The sequence below is a fragment of the Rhinopithecus roxellana genome, chromosome 14 (genome assembly GCF_007565055.1).
Source record: "Rhinopithecus roxellana isolate Shanxi Qingling chromosome 14, ASM756505v1, whole genome shotgun sequence".
In the NCBI taxonomy this organism is placed as follows: Eukaryota; Metazoa; Chordata; class Mammalia; order Primates; family Cercopithecidae; genus Rhinopithecus; species Rhinopithecus roxellana.
This window is the reverse complement of record NC_044562.1, coordinates 24,874,348-24,889,710: the sequence shown is the minus strand read 5'-3', so window position 1 is coordinate 24,889,710 and position 15,363 is coordinate 24,874,348. Positions and strand designations below refer to the sequence as shown.

The 15,363-nt window shown below is 37.9% G+C and overlaps 1 protein-coding gene across 3 annotated transcripts in view; it reads right to left on the bottom strand.

Annotated features, from left to right (window-relative positions):
- CUL3 (cullin 3) overlaps window positions 1–15,363 on the bottom strand; it is a 115,324-nt gene that overhangs the window by 81,002 nt on the left and 18,959 nt on the right. For 2 of the 3 annotated variants that reach the window (XM_030916201.1, XM_030916200.1), the window contains exon 2: window positions 5,527–5,724. The exons of the other annotated variant lie outside the window; for it this stretch is intronic. In XM_030916201.1, coding sequence (XP_030772061.1) covers window positions 5,527–5,724 — 198 coding nt within the window. The remainder of the gene's footprint in view (window positions 1–5,526; window positions 5,725–15,363) is intronic. 3 annotated transcript variants of the gene reach the window in all.

The window sequence follows — 15,363 nt, the reverse complement described above, 5'->3', positions numbered from 1 at the left end:
TTGAATGCTGAATTCTGGGATAGGAAAAGTCTTACAGGATACCTTTGACACTTTGACAAAATGATATATATTCTAAACGTCTTTAAATCTGAAAAGCAGAACTTTTTTCCTCCATTACTATGCTTTTTTACTTTAGAAAAAAAGTTAAAAAACAAATTCCTGGGTAAGTTGAAATGTTTTCATTTTCTAAATCAAGATTTTTTTTTATGGTGAGGTATAAAGGCCACATTACACCCTAAAGCTAGCCTTGTGGTCTTGAGAAATGAACTAAATTCCTTTGGATGTCAGTTTCCTCAAAGGAAACATTCTTTCAGAGACAAGAAAAATAATATCCTACCAGAAGTGCTTTCATTAGAGAAACAATATTTATATTTTCTATGCCTCCTTCAATTTTGTGAACTTATTTTGAAAGCCAACAATCAGCTACTTTCATCCCAAAGAGATGTACTCTCTGAAGCCTCCCGTTATCTGCTGTCTGGGAGTTTGTGTTGTGCTACTTTACCAAAATGTTTGACTATGTTCACTATCTTCACCTTGAAATCAAAGTACCAACAAATTATATAACAAACCAGCCCTCAGTTCACGTAAAAATTGTATTTCCTTGGAATTCTTCAACGTGAAAAGATGGGTCTTGGCTATGTACACCATAGCACTAAAAGCACTCTGCTTTAAAATAAATAAATATATGGTTTGTCAGGCAGTTCAGCTAACTGCCAAAAGCACTGTGAATTAAAAACTGATGAGCAGACCAAACAGTAATGCTTTCAGAGCAACAAAAAAAGATATATTCTGTGAGATTAAAGATAGGTATTAACACAGAACCCTGAAACAATATCTCACCTTCTAGTCAAAACATGCAATGCACAGATAGGCAATACTGATTTTCATGCAAACTACGCTTTTGCATACTGTACCAGTAACATCCCTAAGTCCCATTTAGTAGAACAAACTGAGACTTACTACCTTAGGAGACAAACATGTCAGATGGTCCTACCTATCAGTTAATAGTTCTCTTTTGGTAGTGTCCCATTCAATACAGTAGTACTGCGTTTATATGATTATTAAAACTGTCTCATAAAATAGGAGTAAACATGAAAACAAAAGCACAGAAACTAGCAGAGGCTTCAAAACCTAATTCACTTTAAATAATCAATGAACAAACATGCTGAAACTGGTACATTTCCTAGTCAAAAACTGACTAGTCAAATGAGTGTAAAAGAAAAGAAAAAATAAAAGAACATTTTCAGATGCTGGCAATGATCATTAATGACTATGTATAAGGAAAGTAAATTTAAGAATTTAGCATATACTGTATATTTTAAAATGTATTTAGTACAATCAACTTGAATGTACATTTTGGGTAATACATTATAAAAATTGCCTCTATTCTGAAATGATAATTGTTATGGACTGAATATTTGTGTTCTCCAAATTCATATTAAGAAGCCCTAATCCCAAATGTGATAGTATTTAGTGGTGGGGCCTTTTGGAGGCAATTAAATCTTGAGAATGGTACCCTCATTAAGAGGATGGTACCATTATGAGATACATGAGAGACATGACCTCTCCTCCTCCCTGCCCTGTGAAGACACAGCAAGGAGGTGGTTGTCTACAGACCAGGAAGGGGATTCTCACCAGAAAAATGAACCTGCAAGCACCTTAATCTCTGCCAGAATGGTGAGAAATATTGGTTTAAGGCACCCAGTTTATAGTATTTGTTATAGTAGCTTAAGATGATGAAGACAACAGTTAACCTTAAATATGGGACCACTTTAAGCAACTTATAAATACACTAAAACTCAGAGTTCTCATGGAGTGACTGCTAACATAACTTCAATATCTACTGGACTGTATCTTCAACATCCAACTGACCATATTTGAGCCCAAAACTAGGTCACCTTAACACTGATCTCACCCTCTGGCCTTCTCTCTTCTCCTCACTTTCTGGATGAGCCAATTCTCAACCCTAACACACAACTACTGATGTTTTCGTCTGCATCTATGCCCAAGCTTTAAAAAAACTAACAGTGCACACAGGCCAACTCCTACTAAGCTATCTTTTTCTTCACTTGTCAATTCCTTAGTATATCCCTTACAAAGGCTACTCCAAGTTTCTTCGTCTCATTTTCAGAAAATGGATGGTTTACTAGATTCAAAGTAATTTTAGAAATAAAGAATCTCAGGGATATTATTTCCAACTCCATTATTGTACATTTAAGTAAATTTAAAGGATTCCTAGAATTTAAAGACTAGAGCTTTACAGACAGTAAGTCAGTTAACTTGAAGCCCCTTTCACTGAATTTCAGCATACTCCAACTTGATCATTCTACCTTAGGAGCAGATCTACAGAGAATTCAAGGGCTCAGACTAAAGCCACATTGCCTGAATTTAGTTCCACTAGGTCGCTTAATAGTTACATGGATCTGGACAAATGACCAATTATCTATGCCTCAGTTTCTTCATTTGTTTTCAGACATAATAGTAGTATCTGCAACACTGGGCTGTGACTGTTAGCTAAAACATGTAGAAGCACTAGAACTGGGCCTAGCACACAGTAAATGCTAAATAAAAGTTAATTGTGTTCATTGTCATTCCCTATAGAACCTCCGGCAAATGAGAACATGCCCCTCTTCTAAGTTTACTTCTTTTCCATTGTTCTTAATCCCATACTCTCTATATCCAATAACTGGGCTGTTCCAATCTTCTCTCCTTCAGCAGCTTTAAACAGAACTCTTCCACTTGTCCTTCTTTGGATGCCAAATTTCTTAAATTTTTTTTTTCCATTTCCCACACCTACTTACTATAGTTTGCTCCTAAGATTCATCCTTTGGCTCTGGGCTCTTTGTTTTCTGAACTCCAACACTTGTTCCTCAGTATATGTTACCAAATGCCAAATCTCCACATCTAATTTTGAGTTCCTGCCCAAGCTCTAAATCTATGTGTCTCCAAACATATGATATCTCTACTTGGGCATCTTACTATGATCTCACACTCAATTTTCCTCACATGCAAAATGATTTATAAGGTATCTTCCAAGTGAGAATATATTTTCAATGTAATCTAAACAAAACTTATCATATTCTCTATCCATTTCAAGTCAGTTTCCCACTATTGCTTCATAGTATTTGCTACCGGTGGCATTATAATTCTCTTGGTGGCACTGTAATTCTCCGACTAAGCAAGCTTCGTCTAGACTTAGTTTAGAATTTCTGACATCATCCATTCATTTCTAGCCTATCACTTTACCCAGATCTTTCCAGGTCTTCTCCTGATTTTATAAACCTCCTCTCAATTTTACATTTAAAGCATCCTCATAATATTCTGCCACATAATCACCTACTTAAAATCACATCTTCAAATATTCTGTCACATTATCACCCACTTAAAAACCTCCAATAACTGTCTACAGTTTAGTCCACATTCTTTAGCCTGGCACCCAAATTTTTCTACAATCTGTTCCCAAACCATCTTTGTAACACTACAATCTACTAATCCCCATAATTATTATATGCCTCAGTCAAACTCTACTTAACACCTAAGTTTAACCAACCAGTTCATCTCTATATAATTTCACAACATCTGCCATCCTGGAATGCCTTCCACCACACTGTTCATGTATATCCCAAATATTTTTCAAGGCTCAACTCAATTTCATCCTTCCCCATAAAATCTTACAGCCCAGGGCAACCTCTCCTTTGAATTCTTAAGCCATTTATTGCCTATGCAACTCACGTGCCACTTAATTATATAATGCCTCACACGGTTATCTAAATGTGTGTATCATCCATCTCTCACATCACAATAAAAACCCCAGGAAAGGACAGTATCGTATCTCTTTGCATCCACTATATTATCACTGAAAGCTGTGCTTATTAACAGGCACTTAATAAAAAACTGCTGATTGTGTGAAGAGCAATCACCTTGCTTCATAAGATACTAACTGCATGGCTCATGTAATTCCCTTTAAGAGAAAGAAATTACAGAAGAAAGAGTAGAAATAGAAAATTACTGTTTTGGAACCACCATAGTAATAATGATTCATGCAAGAATCATCAATGGACGCCAAAACCATCACATGAAAGTTTCTAGGGAACAGGATATTCATACAGTGTCAAAATATATCTGAACAGATTACTTATGAATTACAAAGGGAAAAAAGGTACCTTCACAGTGGAGAAATCTGGCGGACACCAATGATCAAAGTTAACATCACCAATAATGGGATAAACTGACATCAAGTGCCTCCTGATGTGATGCACTGAGGACACAACATCACTTACGTATTATTCCTGCCAAAAATGCATAACCTGAAACTAGTCATGAGGAAACAATCAGACACACCAAAAACTGAGGGATAATCTACAAAACAACTGACCTATACTCTTCAAATATGTCAATGTGCTGAAAGACAAAGAAAGGCTGAGGAATTGAACATGAGATCCTGGACTGGATCCTGGATCAGAAAACAAATTGCTATAAAGGAAATCACTGCTATACAGGACAATTGGTGAAATCTGAATAAGGAATGTATTAGGCAACAGTATTATATTGTTAAACTGCCTGATTTTGATCATTGTTCTTTGGTTAAGTAAGATAATTTCCTTATTCTTAAATGTTGCAAAGTCTTTTAGGGTAGATGAAATCTAAAACTTATTCTCTAATGGTTCAGCAATAATAATAATGATAACAGTAATCATAACACATATCAATAGAAAAACTGGCAAAAAAAACTGTAGCAAAATGTAAACAACTGGTGAATCTAGGTGAAGGGTACACAAGAGTTCACATTGTGCTATTCATAATACTTTTTTTCAAAATAAAATTAAAAAAATAAATACCCCAATACCACATAAAGACTATGAGAAGTTTTTATCAGTCTGTGTGGTAATTTTACATTTTATTTGACAATCTTAAAGCAAGGCATTGTAACAGAAGTTATTTTCTAAATGAAAACATTTTACATGCAATGGAAGAGTTCGCTCTATAAAAACATTTGTTCTAAAAAAAAATACATCATTCTGAAATCAGAGAACCATTTGTAATAATGTGAACAGCCCACCAATAATTTATCTTTAAAAAAAAATTCACATGTACCACAGAACTCAGTTAAAATAAAGTCAATTTTAGTTAGTGAACTGTCTTAGAAATGCTTTTAAACAACGTAGTTTTATTGTGTTCAAATATACAGAAAAACGAGAAAGTAAAAATGGGCTGATTAAATCATTTTAAGGAAAAAAATTCCTTGTAATTAACATATTAATAAACATTTGTGAATTACTGAGTTTGCTTCATTATGATTTATAGAACGCATTTATTATAGCTCACAAACTTCATTTCTCAATTATCAAAATTTTCGATTTAGCTGATTTATAAATTTTTCATGAGTGCTTATAATAGTCACGAATTAGTAATTTCTATAGGCTTCTGGTGCCTTTAAAAAGAATACTTCCAGTCAAAGTGCAATATGGTATAAAGGATTTTCTACATTCAATATAGTATTAGCAATAATCCTTTAAAGTTTGATACCTTATTTATGAGATGTTCGGTAACAACTTCTCTTAGTCCAGTGTAGAGCTTTTCTCCATGTTTATGCAAAACCATTGTATATGCATTTCTATAGAGCTCCTCAAAACTAAGACCACTGTTATTCTTACGCTGGATTTCTTGAATTGCATTTTTCAGAAGGTCCCAAATGCTGTTTACATATTTTTCATCCATGGTCATCTGTAATATCCAAGAGAGAGAAGAGACAAAAAAAAAAAAAAAAAAAAAAAAAAAAACCAATGGTTGAAAGTCTTTCTATATTTGTCCATATATAGTAAATATTTTATTATACAGATATGATTATAAATGTATGACACATAAGAACATTAACAACCTGTTTTAACAGGGGGGAAAAAGGGGGTACATTTAAAAATAGTTTCTAGATCTGTCAGAAGCAATTTCAAATCTTTTAAGACCTCCCTCCAATCTTACCTGGAGCAGAACTCTTCACTTTAAATAAAATCATAATGATTTATATACCTGTAAGTCACTTATCCCTTCTCTCTCTCCCACCAAAATACTTGCCAAGTTAAATCCCAACAGCCCACATACTACTGACATATATCCGTATAGCTGAAAGAAAATGAAGAATAACATATGCCCATATTTTTGGTCCATGTGAGTTTAAATTCATAACCACTAACATTATAAGTGCAGCCTTCATGCAACCTCACAATTCCACTAGTCAGTCTACTGACTCTACTCTTCTAGATGATTTTATACCACATCCTCCATCCTCACTCTATGATTATGACTGCTTTCTATTCCACTGAGAAAGTAAAAACCTGATAAGACACTATACAAATTCCAATCATATTCACACACCAACCAATCTGATTTTATGCCAATAAAACCTGCTAGGTTCTTGAGCTCAAAGTGCCAAGTTATTGTACTCGAAATATAGCGTAAGGACCAGACACATAAGCAACACGTAGGAACTTGTAAGAATTGCAGAATTTCAGGCCTTACTCCAGACCTACAGAAATAGACTCTACATTTTAACAAGAACCCAAGGCAATATTACACAGAATGAAATTTGACAAGTAAATCTCTAGTTCTATGCCAAACCACCTATTAAAAAGGTCTCCCTTTAGTAATCACTCATCTCAGCACCATCAAAATTTTTCCTCTGGTAGACAATTTCCATTCATACTGAAAACTGTCAGTTTTACCACGTGGACTGGCTCATGCCTGTAATTCTAGTATTCTGGGAGACTGAGGTGGAAGGATCACTTGAGCTTAGGAGTTTGAGACCAGCCTGGGCAATATAGTGAGACCCTGTCTCTACAAAAAAAAATTTTAAGTATTAGCTGAGTGTGGTGGCACATGCCTATAGTCCTAGCTACCTAGAAAGCTGAGGTAGGAGAATCACTTGAGCCTGGAGGCAGAGGTTGCAGGGATCCAAGATCACACCACTGCACTCCAGCCTGGGTGACAGAGCAAGATCGCGTCTCAAAAAAAAAAAAAGATAAAAAAAATGGTCAGTTTCCTATGTCAAAAACAAATCCGCACAAACCCAAATATTCCTTCAGCACCATCTAATCTCTCTTTCCATTTATGGCAAAACCACAGGCAAGGAGCAGGGGAGATTCTACATACACTGTCTTCAAGTTCCATCTTTCCATTTTATCTTGAATCTACTCCAATAGGGCTTTCATCCCTACCATTTCACTGAAACTACTCTTGAGAAGGCCACCAGTGACTTCTATATTGCTAAAATCTAATGGTCAAAGTCTCAGTTCTCCTCTTACTTGACCTACCCAGCAGCATTTGAAAGAGCTGATCACTTCTAATACTTGAAACAAATTTGGCAAGGCAAGGTGCCTCACACCTGTAACCTCAGCACTTTGGGAAGTCGAAGCGGGAGAACTTGAAACCAGGGGTTCAAGATCAGGTTGGGCAATATGGCAAAACCCCGTCTCTACTAAAAGTACAAAAATTAGTCGGGCATGGTGGCGTGCACCTGTAGTGCCAGCTCCTTAGTGGGGCTGAGGCAGGAGGATTGCTTGAGCCCGGGAGGTTGAGGCTGCAGTGAGTGGAGATTGCGCCACTACACACCAGCCTGGATGACCTGGATGACAGAGCAAGACCCTGTATCAAAAAAGAAAAAGGAAAAAAGGAAACAAATTCCTCACTTCCTTCCAAGCACTACAATCTCTTGTGTTTCTTCTATTTCTGCCTCCTATTTGTTTGTCTGTTTTACTGGCTCTTAATTATCACCTAAATCTCCAATCCTAAAGCTCAAGTTCTCGATTCCTTATCTAGCCACACTCAGTTTCTTTTTTTTTTTTTCCTTTTTAGCCACACTCAGTTTCTAGGTGGAGTTCATGTCATCTATTCTCATGGTTTTAAATCAATCTCAAAATTGATACATTCTGTTTAGCCCCTTCTGTCACATGCCAGAGTCATATATCCAGCTACCTACTCAACGTTTCCATCTGAATGCCTAGTAGGCATCTCAAACTTACCAAGTCTGAAACAGAACTCCTAATCTTTTCCTTCAGTTGGTTTCCCCTGAAGTGTTTTCCAACTGAACAAACGTCTACTCCATCCTTGCAGCTGCTCCAGCCAAAAAGCTTGTGATCATCATCAACTACTCTCTGATCCCACTACTAACCCAACAGAAAATTCTGTTGTCTCTAACTTCAAAATGTATCCCCAGAATTCAACTCTTTCTCACCACTTCCACTGCTACTATCCTGGTCAAACCACCATCACTTCCAATTGGTCTCCATCTCCACTCTTGGCCTGCTATCATCAGGCAAACCAGGGTGACCTTCTATAAGCATAAATCAAATTATGTCATTCATTTGCTCAAAATATCCTCAAATGATTTCTCATTTCCCTTGGAGTTAAAGTCAAAGTCCTTACAATGTTCTATAAGCTTTATTCGATCTGATAATCTCTCAACTTCATCCATTTTTCCCCTTTGCTCGCTCTGCTCCATGCACTCCCTGGCACACATCAAACAAGCTCATTTCAGTGTCTTTGTATTTGCTATTCTTTCTGTCTGAAATGTTCTTCCCTCAGATTCCTGCATGACTCAAACCTCTACTCAACTGTCATCTTACAGTGAAGTTTTAAATGCCCACCTTCTTTACAGTAACAGCCTCATCTCACTACTGATCCCCAACTCCAACCCATATTCTTCATTATTTTCCTAGTCTCCCTCTCTACAACCAAATGTCAGCTTCACGAAGGCAGGGATCTTTTTTTCACTGCCAAATTCCTCAGCCTCTGAAACAGTATCTGGCACATAACAAGTGTTCATACTTGGTGACTGATTTTCTGCTAATATCTGACTAACGACCCCTCTGTAAATGCCACATAAAATCTCCAAGTTCTCCATTTACAACCTAAGCAACATTGATCAGCTTCACACATACTTCTGATCTGAACTGGATAAAAATTACTGAGTTAGTGGAATACTCTCCAAGTCATGTCTGATGTGTATGAATGTGAAAAGAGGAAGGAGTAGGCAAATAGTTATTTTAGTCACCCTGGCAGTAAAATACCAGCTCAACTCTCAATCCAGAGGATCCTTAAGCAAATGACTCAAACTGAGTCGTTATTCTAATCTTTTCTGGAGAGCTTAAGAAGGAAATTTAACAGAACAATTTCTTTTCTTTTACCAAAATCCTATGCAAGACCTAAGTCTGTCACAGACTTATGTCACATGACTGTAAAAGAATTTACCCCTACACCTATACTGCTACCTATTTTTAATCAGATATCCTGACAGACAGGATGTCATCCATATTAACATGCACAGATGTGGCTATTCACAAACAGAAGATTCAAAGCCATGTAGTAATGATGGCCTCAAATACCATAGCTACATATGTGCAATGTGGTTTTAGTTTGTTGACTGCATATGCTGAGGTTCTAATAAAGCAAACTAAGACACTACCCCTTGACATTGAGTAACAAATAGATAAAACAAAATACTCAGAACAATTTCAAAAAAGAGCAAAGTTAATGTCAACTATAAGCCTCAAAGATACCTACACTGCTAATAGCTGAGCAAAACATCAAATGATCTTTTCAGGCTCTATAACCTAAAATCCCCTGAAAGCCAGAAAAAGTATGAAAAGGTCTCTACCCAGAGTAAATTACTCAATTTTTCCACTAGAAGCTGAAGAATTGTAAAACTATAAGCCAAGAGGCCTCAAACATTGTACAAGTACTCTCACATTATTATAACTATTTTCACATATATACATCAAGAGTTGTTTTACTACACAAGGTTGTATGAAGTTTTTTTTTTTTTTTAATTTATGCCTTATTGATAGATGAGATGGGGCTACAGGAAAAAATGTTCTTCTGGTGATAGCTAAGGTTAAAAATTTTTCTAACAAATGAGAAGAAGAGCCAGGCACAGTGGCTCCCGCCTGTAATCCCAGCACTTTGGGAGGCCAAGGTGGACAGATTACTTGAGGTTGAGAGCTCGATACCAGCATAGCCAACATGGTGAAACTCTATCCCTACTAAAAATACAAACAGCCGGATGTGGTGGTGCGTGCCTGTAATCCCAGCTACAGAGGAAGCTAAGGCAGGAAAATTGGTTGAACCCGGGAGGTGGAGGCTGAAGTAAGCCGAGATCGTGCCAGGCCACTCTAGCCTGGGCAACAGAGCAAGGCTTTGTCTCAAAAACAGGAAAAAAAAAAAAAAAAAAAGACAACGAAAATAGACCCAGAGAGATTAAATGACTTACCTAAAATCACAGAGCTGGGATTAGAGCTTATATATCCCCAAACCTAGTCCGTATCAGTGGACTAACGTCACATTCCATTGTGCTAATATGGTAAAGTAACATCACAGTATGAGTCACTGATTGTCTTGGTAAACATAGTATATTGGTAGAGAACATAGGTTTTGCTGTCAGGCTTAGGTTTGTGCCACAGCTTTGTTACTCACAAGCCATGTGACCTTGAGAAAATTAAGTCCTGGGTTCAATAACAGTATGTATCTCAAAGGGCTGTCATGAAGATTAAATGAGAATGTCAGTAGATTTAATGCAGCCAGGGCACAGTATAATCCCTCATACATCAATTAAGGAAAGTGCCCAATGACAGAATCTCTTGAACTCTCATCAACAGTCATCAAATAAATGTCAGAAAGAAATACAGCTTTTTCAAGCTTAGCAAATATACAGATATGCACTAAAACAAAGGCACTTTAAAAGTACCACTATGATAAATGCACTTCAGTATAATGTAGCTTTCTTTTAGAAAACATTATTCCCCTACATCTCTTATATACTACTTTTCCAGAGCCATTTAAATCACTTTCATCCTCAGAACTCTGTCCTTGGCTCTTTTCACTCTCTACTGGGTCCCTATGTATTTTCATTCGTTGTCATGGTTACATCTATTAGCCGTACATGAAGGGTTCTAAAACTTAAGAGACTCCAGATTGACTGCAAGGGATTCCAGAGGTTCCTAAAACAACAAACAAAACTTTCCAAGTATACTGTGAGTTCACTTTTCTAGAGAGTAGGTCCCTAATTTTTATCAGATTTCCCAAGTTTGTCCGTATCTTAAAGAAGATAAACTACAATAGTCCTCTTATCTACAGTTTCACCTTCCTTGGTTTAAGTTACTTGCAATCAACCACTGCCTGAAAATATTAAATGAAAAATTCCAGAAATATCAATTCATAAACTTTAAATTGCATGCCGTTTTATGTAGGATCATGAAATCTCGTGCCATCTCACTCAGGATGTGAATCCTGAATTATATCTTTGTCCAGCATTTCTACACTATGTTACACACCCGTTAAAAACTTGTAACTTAACAGCCATCTGGTTTATCAGATCAAAATCACAATGCTTATGTATAGGCAATGTTTATCTTACTTAGTACTGTCCCCAAACCACAAGAGTAGGGATGCTGACAATTCAGAAATGCCAAAGAGAAGCAATAAAGTGCTTCCTCTAAATGAAAAGGTAGAAGTTCTCTACTTAATAAGGGGAAAAAAAAGGTAAGCTGAGATTGCTAAGATCTATGTTAAGAACAAATCTTCTGGCCAGGATGGTGGCTCACGCCTGTAATCCCAGCACTATGGGAGGCCCAGGCGGACAGTTCACTTGAGGCCACAAGTTTAAGACCAGCCTGGCCAACACGATGAAACTCCATCTATACTAAAAATGCAAAAATCAGATGGGTTCGGTGGCACACACCTGTAATCCCAGCTACCTGGGAGGCTAGGGCACAAGAATCACTTGAACACAGGAGGTGGAGGTTGAACTGAGCTGACATTGTGGCGCTGTACTCCAGCCTGGGCAACAGAGCAAGACTCTGTCTCAGGGAGAAAAAAAAAGAACACATCTTCTATCCATGAAACTGTGGAGAAGCAAAATTAATTTGCACTAGTTTTGCTGTCGCAACTCAAAACTACAAAAGTATGGCCACAATCATTCACCTTACTTCATCTCATCACACAGACAGTGTATCATCTCATACCATCACAAGGGTTAAGTACAGTACAAGATATTTTGAGAGACGGCATTCATGTTGTTTTTTACAATATAGTTATAATTGTTCTACTTTATTGTTGTTGCTAATCTCTTATTATTTCTAAATTGTAAATTAAAATGTCATAGGGAAAAACAGTACATACAGGGCTCAGGGCTATATGGTTTCAGGTATCCACTGGGGATCTTGCAATAAACAGATTCCCTGTGGATGGGGGGGACTTCTGTACTGGCATTTACATTAATGACTCCCAAATCTATACTGCCTGCCCAGATCTTCCCTCCAACGTCTAACACTCTTGTTTCAACCACCTGCTACACATCTCCAACCAAATGCTCCAGACACAGATCAAACTCAACACATCAAAAATCCCTGGTGAACTCATCATTCAAACCTGCCCAAACCTTTTTCCTGTAATCTGTAATTCAGTTGTGGCAATACAAACTATCTAATTATACAAGCTAGAAGCAGAAGTCTTATATTTTTTCTTATCTCTCATCTCCTTCTTATTCAATCATCAAGTACTACTGACATTAAGCCCAAGATATTTCTCAAATATGTTCCCATTTTTTCATCCCGAATACAGCTGACCACTGAACCATGTGGGGGTTAGGAAAAACTGAACTCCTGTGCAGTCAAAATACTGTGTGTAACTTTTAAGTCCCCCAATTACTAATAGCCTACTGTCGACCCAAAGCTTTACCAATAATATAAACAGTCTATTAACACCTGTTTTGTATGTTATATATATTACACACTGTATTCTAAGAATAAAGAAAAAGAAAAAATATTAATAACATTGTAACAGAGAGAAAATTAAGAACATTTTAAGAAAAAGAAAATGTACTTGGTATTCAATAAGCGGAAATGGATTGCCATAAAGGTCCCCATCCTTCAGGTCTTCACATTCAGTAAGCTGAGGTGTAGGAGGAAGAGAAGTAGTTGGTCTTGCTGTCTTAAGAGTGGCAGAGGCACAAGAGATAGAGGAGTAGAGGTAGAAGGGGAGGCAGGAGAGGCAGCCATGCTCTGTAACTTTACAAAAACGCATTGTAATTTGTCTAACTTTTCTGCTTTTTCATTCCTCTAAAAATGTTTCTATCTGGTCCCAATCCTTGTGCCACTTTTTAAATTTCAGTGCCCACCATCACAGAAGGGTTCATGTCATAAAAGTCAAAGCATTCTTGAGTATCAGAAACCTCCTGCCAGATTCTCTAATGTCAATTTGGTTTTTGGCACTGTTTCTTCTACATTTTCCTCATCATCTGTCACTGTTTCAGAAGCACTCATCTCCATCAAGACATCTTCTGTTGATTCTCCTGGTGTGATGTCCATTAGCTCTTGAATTTTTTCAAGATCCATATCCTGAAACCCTCCACTCCCCACTTTACCACAGCCACACTGTCTTTCAGGATTCTGACTGGCTCTGTCATAAATCTTGCGAAGTCATGTACAACATCTGGACACATTTTTCTCTAGCAAGAATGTATCATTTCGGGCTAGATGGCTTTCATGGCTTTTTAACAATGATGGCATCTTCAATGGTGTAACCCTTCCAGACTTTCATCATGTTCCCTCTATTGAGGTTCTCTTCCATAGCAATGACAATCTTTTCCATAGATTACTACTACTGTGTTTAATGAGCCTTAAAGGTACGTATTAACCCCCCACCTTCCCCATCTACAGGCTGAATTTAAAACACTTTATTTAAGGTCAAGGATACAATACCTTCAGTGATGTAGAACTCATGAGGTTCTGCGTGGCTAGGTGCATTGTCCAATAGAAAAAATACTTAAAAGGCAGTCCCTTACTGACAAGGTACTTACTGACGTCAGGGACAAAGCACTGATGGAACCAATCCAGAAAAAGAAGTCCAGGCCTTCTTGTACAACCAAAAGACTGGCAGCTAGTATTTATCTTTTCTCTTCACAGCTCAGAGGTTAGCAGATTTATAGATAAAGTCAGCCCTGATCATAAACCCGACTGCACTTGCACAAAACAGCAGAGTTAGCTTATCCCTTCCTGCCTTGTACACCCTAGTATGTGCTTCTCTTCCTTACTAGTCAATGTCCTTTGTGGCACTTTTTTCCAGAATAGGGCCCTTTTGTCTACACCAAAAACCTGTTAAGGCAGGTAACTTTTCAATGATTTTCTTGATGGTGTCTGGGAACTTGTCTGCTGCCGCTTCATCGGCAGAAGCTGCTTCTCCTGTTACCTTGATATTTTTTAAGCCAAACTTTTCTAAAATTATCAAACCATCCTTTGCTGGCATTACATTCTCCAGGTTTAGATCCTTCACCTTCCTTTGACTTTGTCATGTAATGACTTCATTTTCCTCAATTCATATTAGAATCACTAGGTATACTTTCCTTACAGCAATCCTGCACCCACATACAAACTGCATATTCAATATGAGATAAAAAAGTATTTTGCAGGCCAGGCGCGGTGGTTCACGCCTGTAATCCCAGCACTTTGGGAGGCCGAGGCGGGCAGATCACGAAGTCAGGAGCTCGAGACCATCCTGGCTAACACAGTGAAACCCCGTCTCTACTAGAAATACAAAAACATTAGCTGGGCATGGTGGCGGACACCTGTAGTCCCAGCTACTCCAGAGACTGAGGCGAGAGAATGGAGTGAATCCAGAAGGCGGAGCTTGCAGTGAGCTGAGATCACGCCACTGCACTCCAGCCCGGGCAACAGAGCGAGACTCTGTCTCAAAAAAAAAAAACGAAAGTATTTTGCAAAAAGCACAAGGTTTTTGCAACGGCTGGCATAGGTGTAGTGATGGCTTCACAAACTTCCTTTTAACAATGGTCCTGGCTTCATTTACCTAGAAATGGCAGGTAACCACAGCTGCAGAACTTAATCTAGTGCACATCAAGCAATCCAACAATTTCTTGTAATGTCATGACTTTTCTCTGCTTTGTAGGAGCACTTCCAAGTTCATAGGGGCACGTCGAATGGGTTCCATCGGGTTACTCCAGGTTTACAGTATTCCACTAAACATAATGAAAAATATGTGAAAACCGCAAAAGAAAACTTTTTACTGCACTACAAAGAGAAACTGCTCAACGAAGATGATTAGTCACAAGATGTTTTTCTGTTTTAGACAGGGTCTTCCTCTTATCACCAAGGCTGGAGTGCAGTAGTGCAATCATAGCTCACTGCAGCCTCAAACTCCCAGGTTCAAGGGATCATTCCGCCTCAGCCTCCTGAGCAGCTGGGACTACCAGTGTGTGCCACCATGCGTGGCTAATTTTTTAAATTTTTTTGGTGGAGCTGGGGGTCTTGCTTTGTTGCCCAGGGTGGTCTTAAAACTCCTAGGCTTGGGCTGGGCATGGTGACT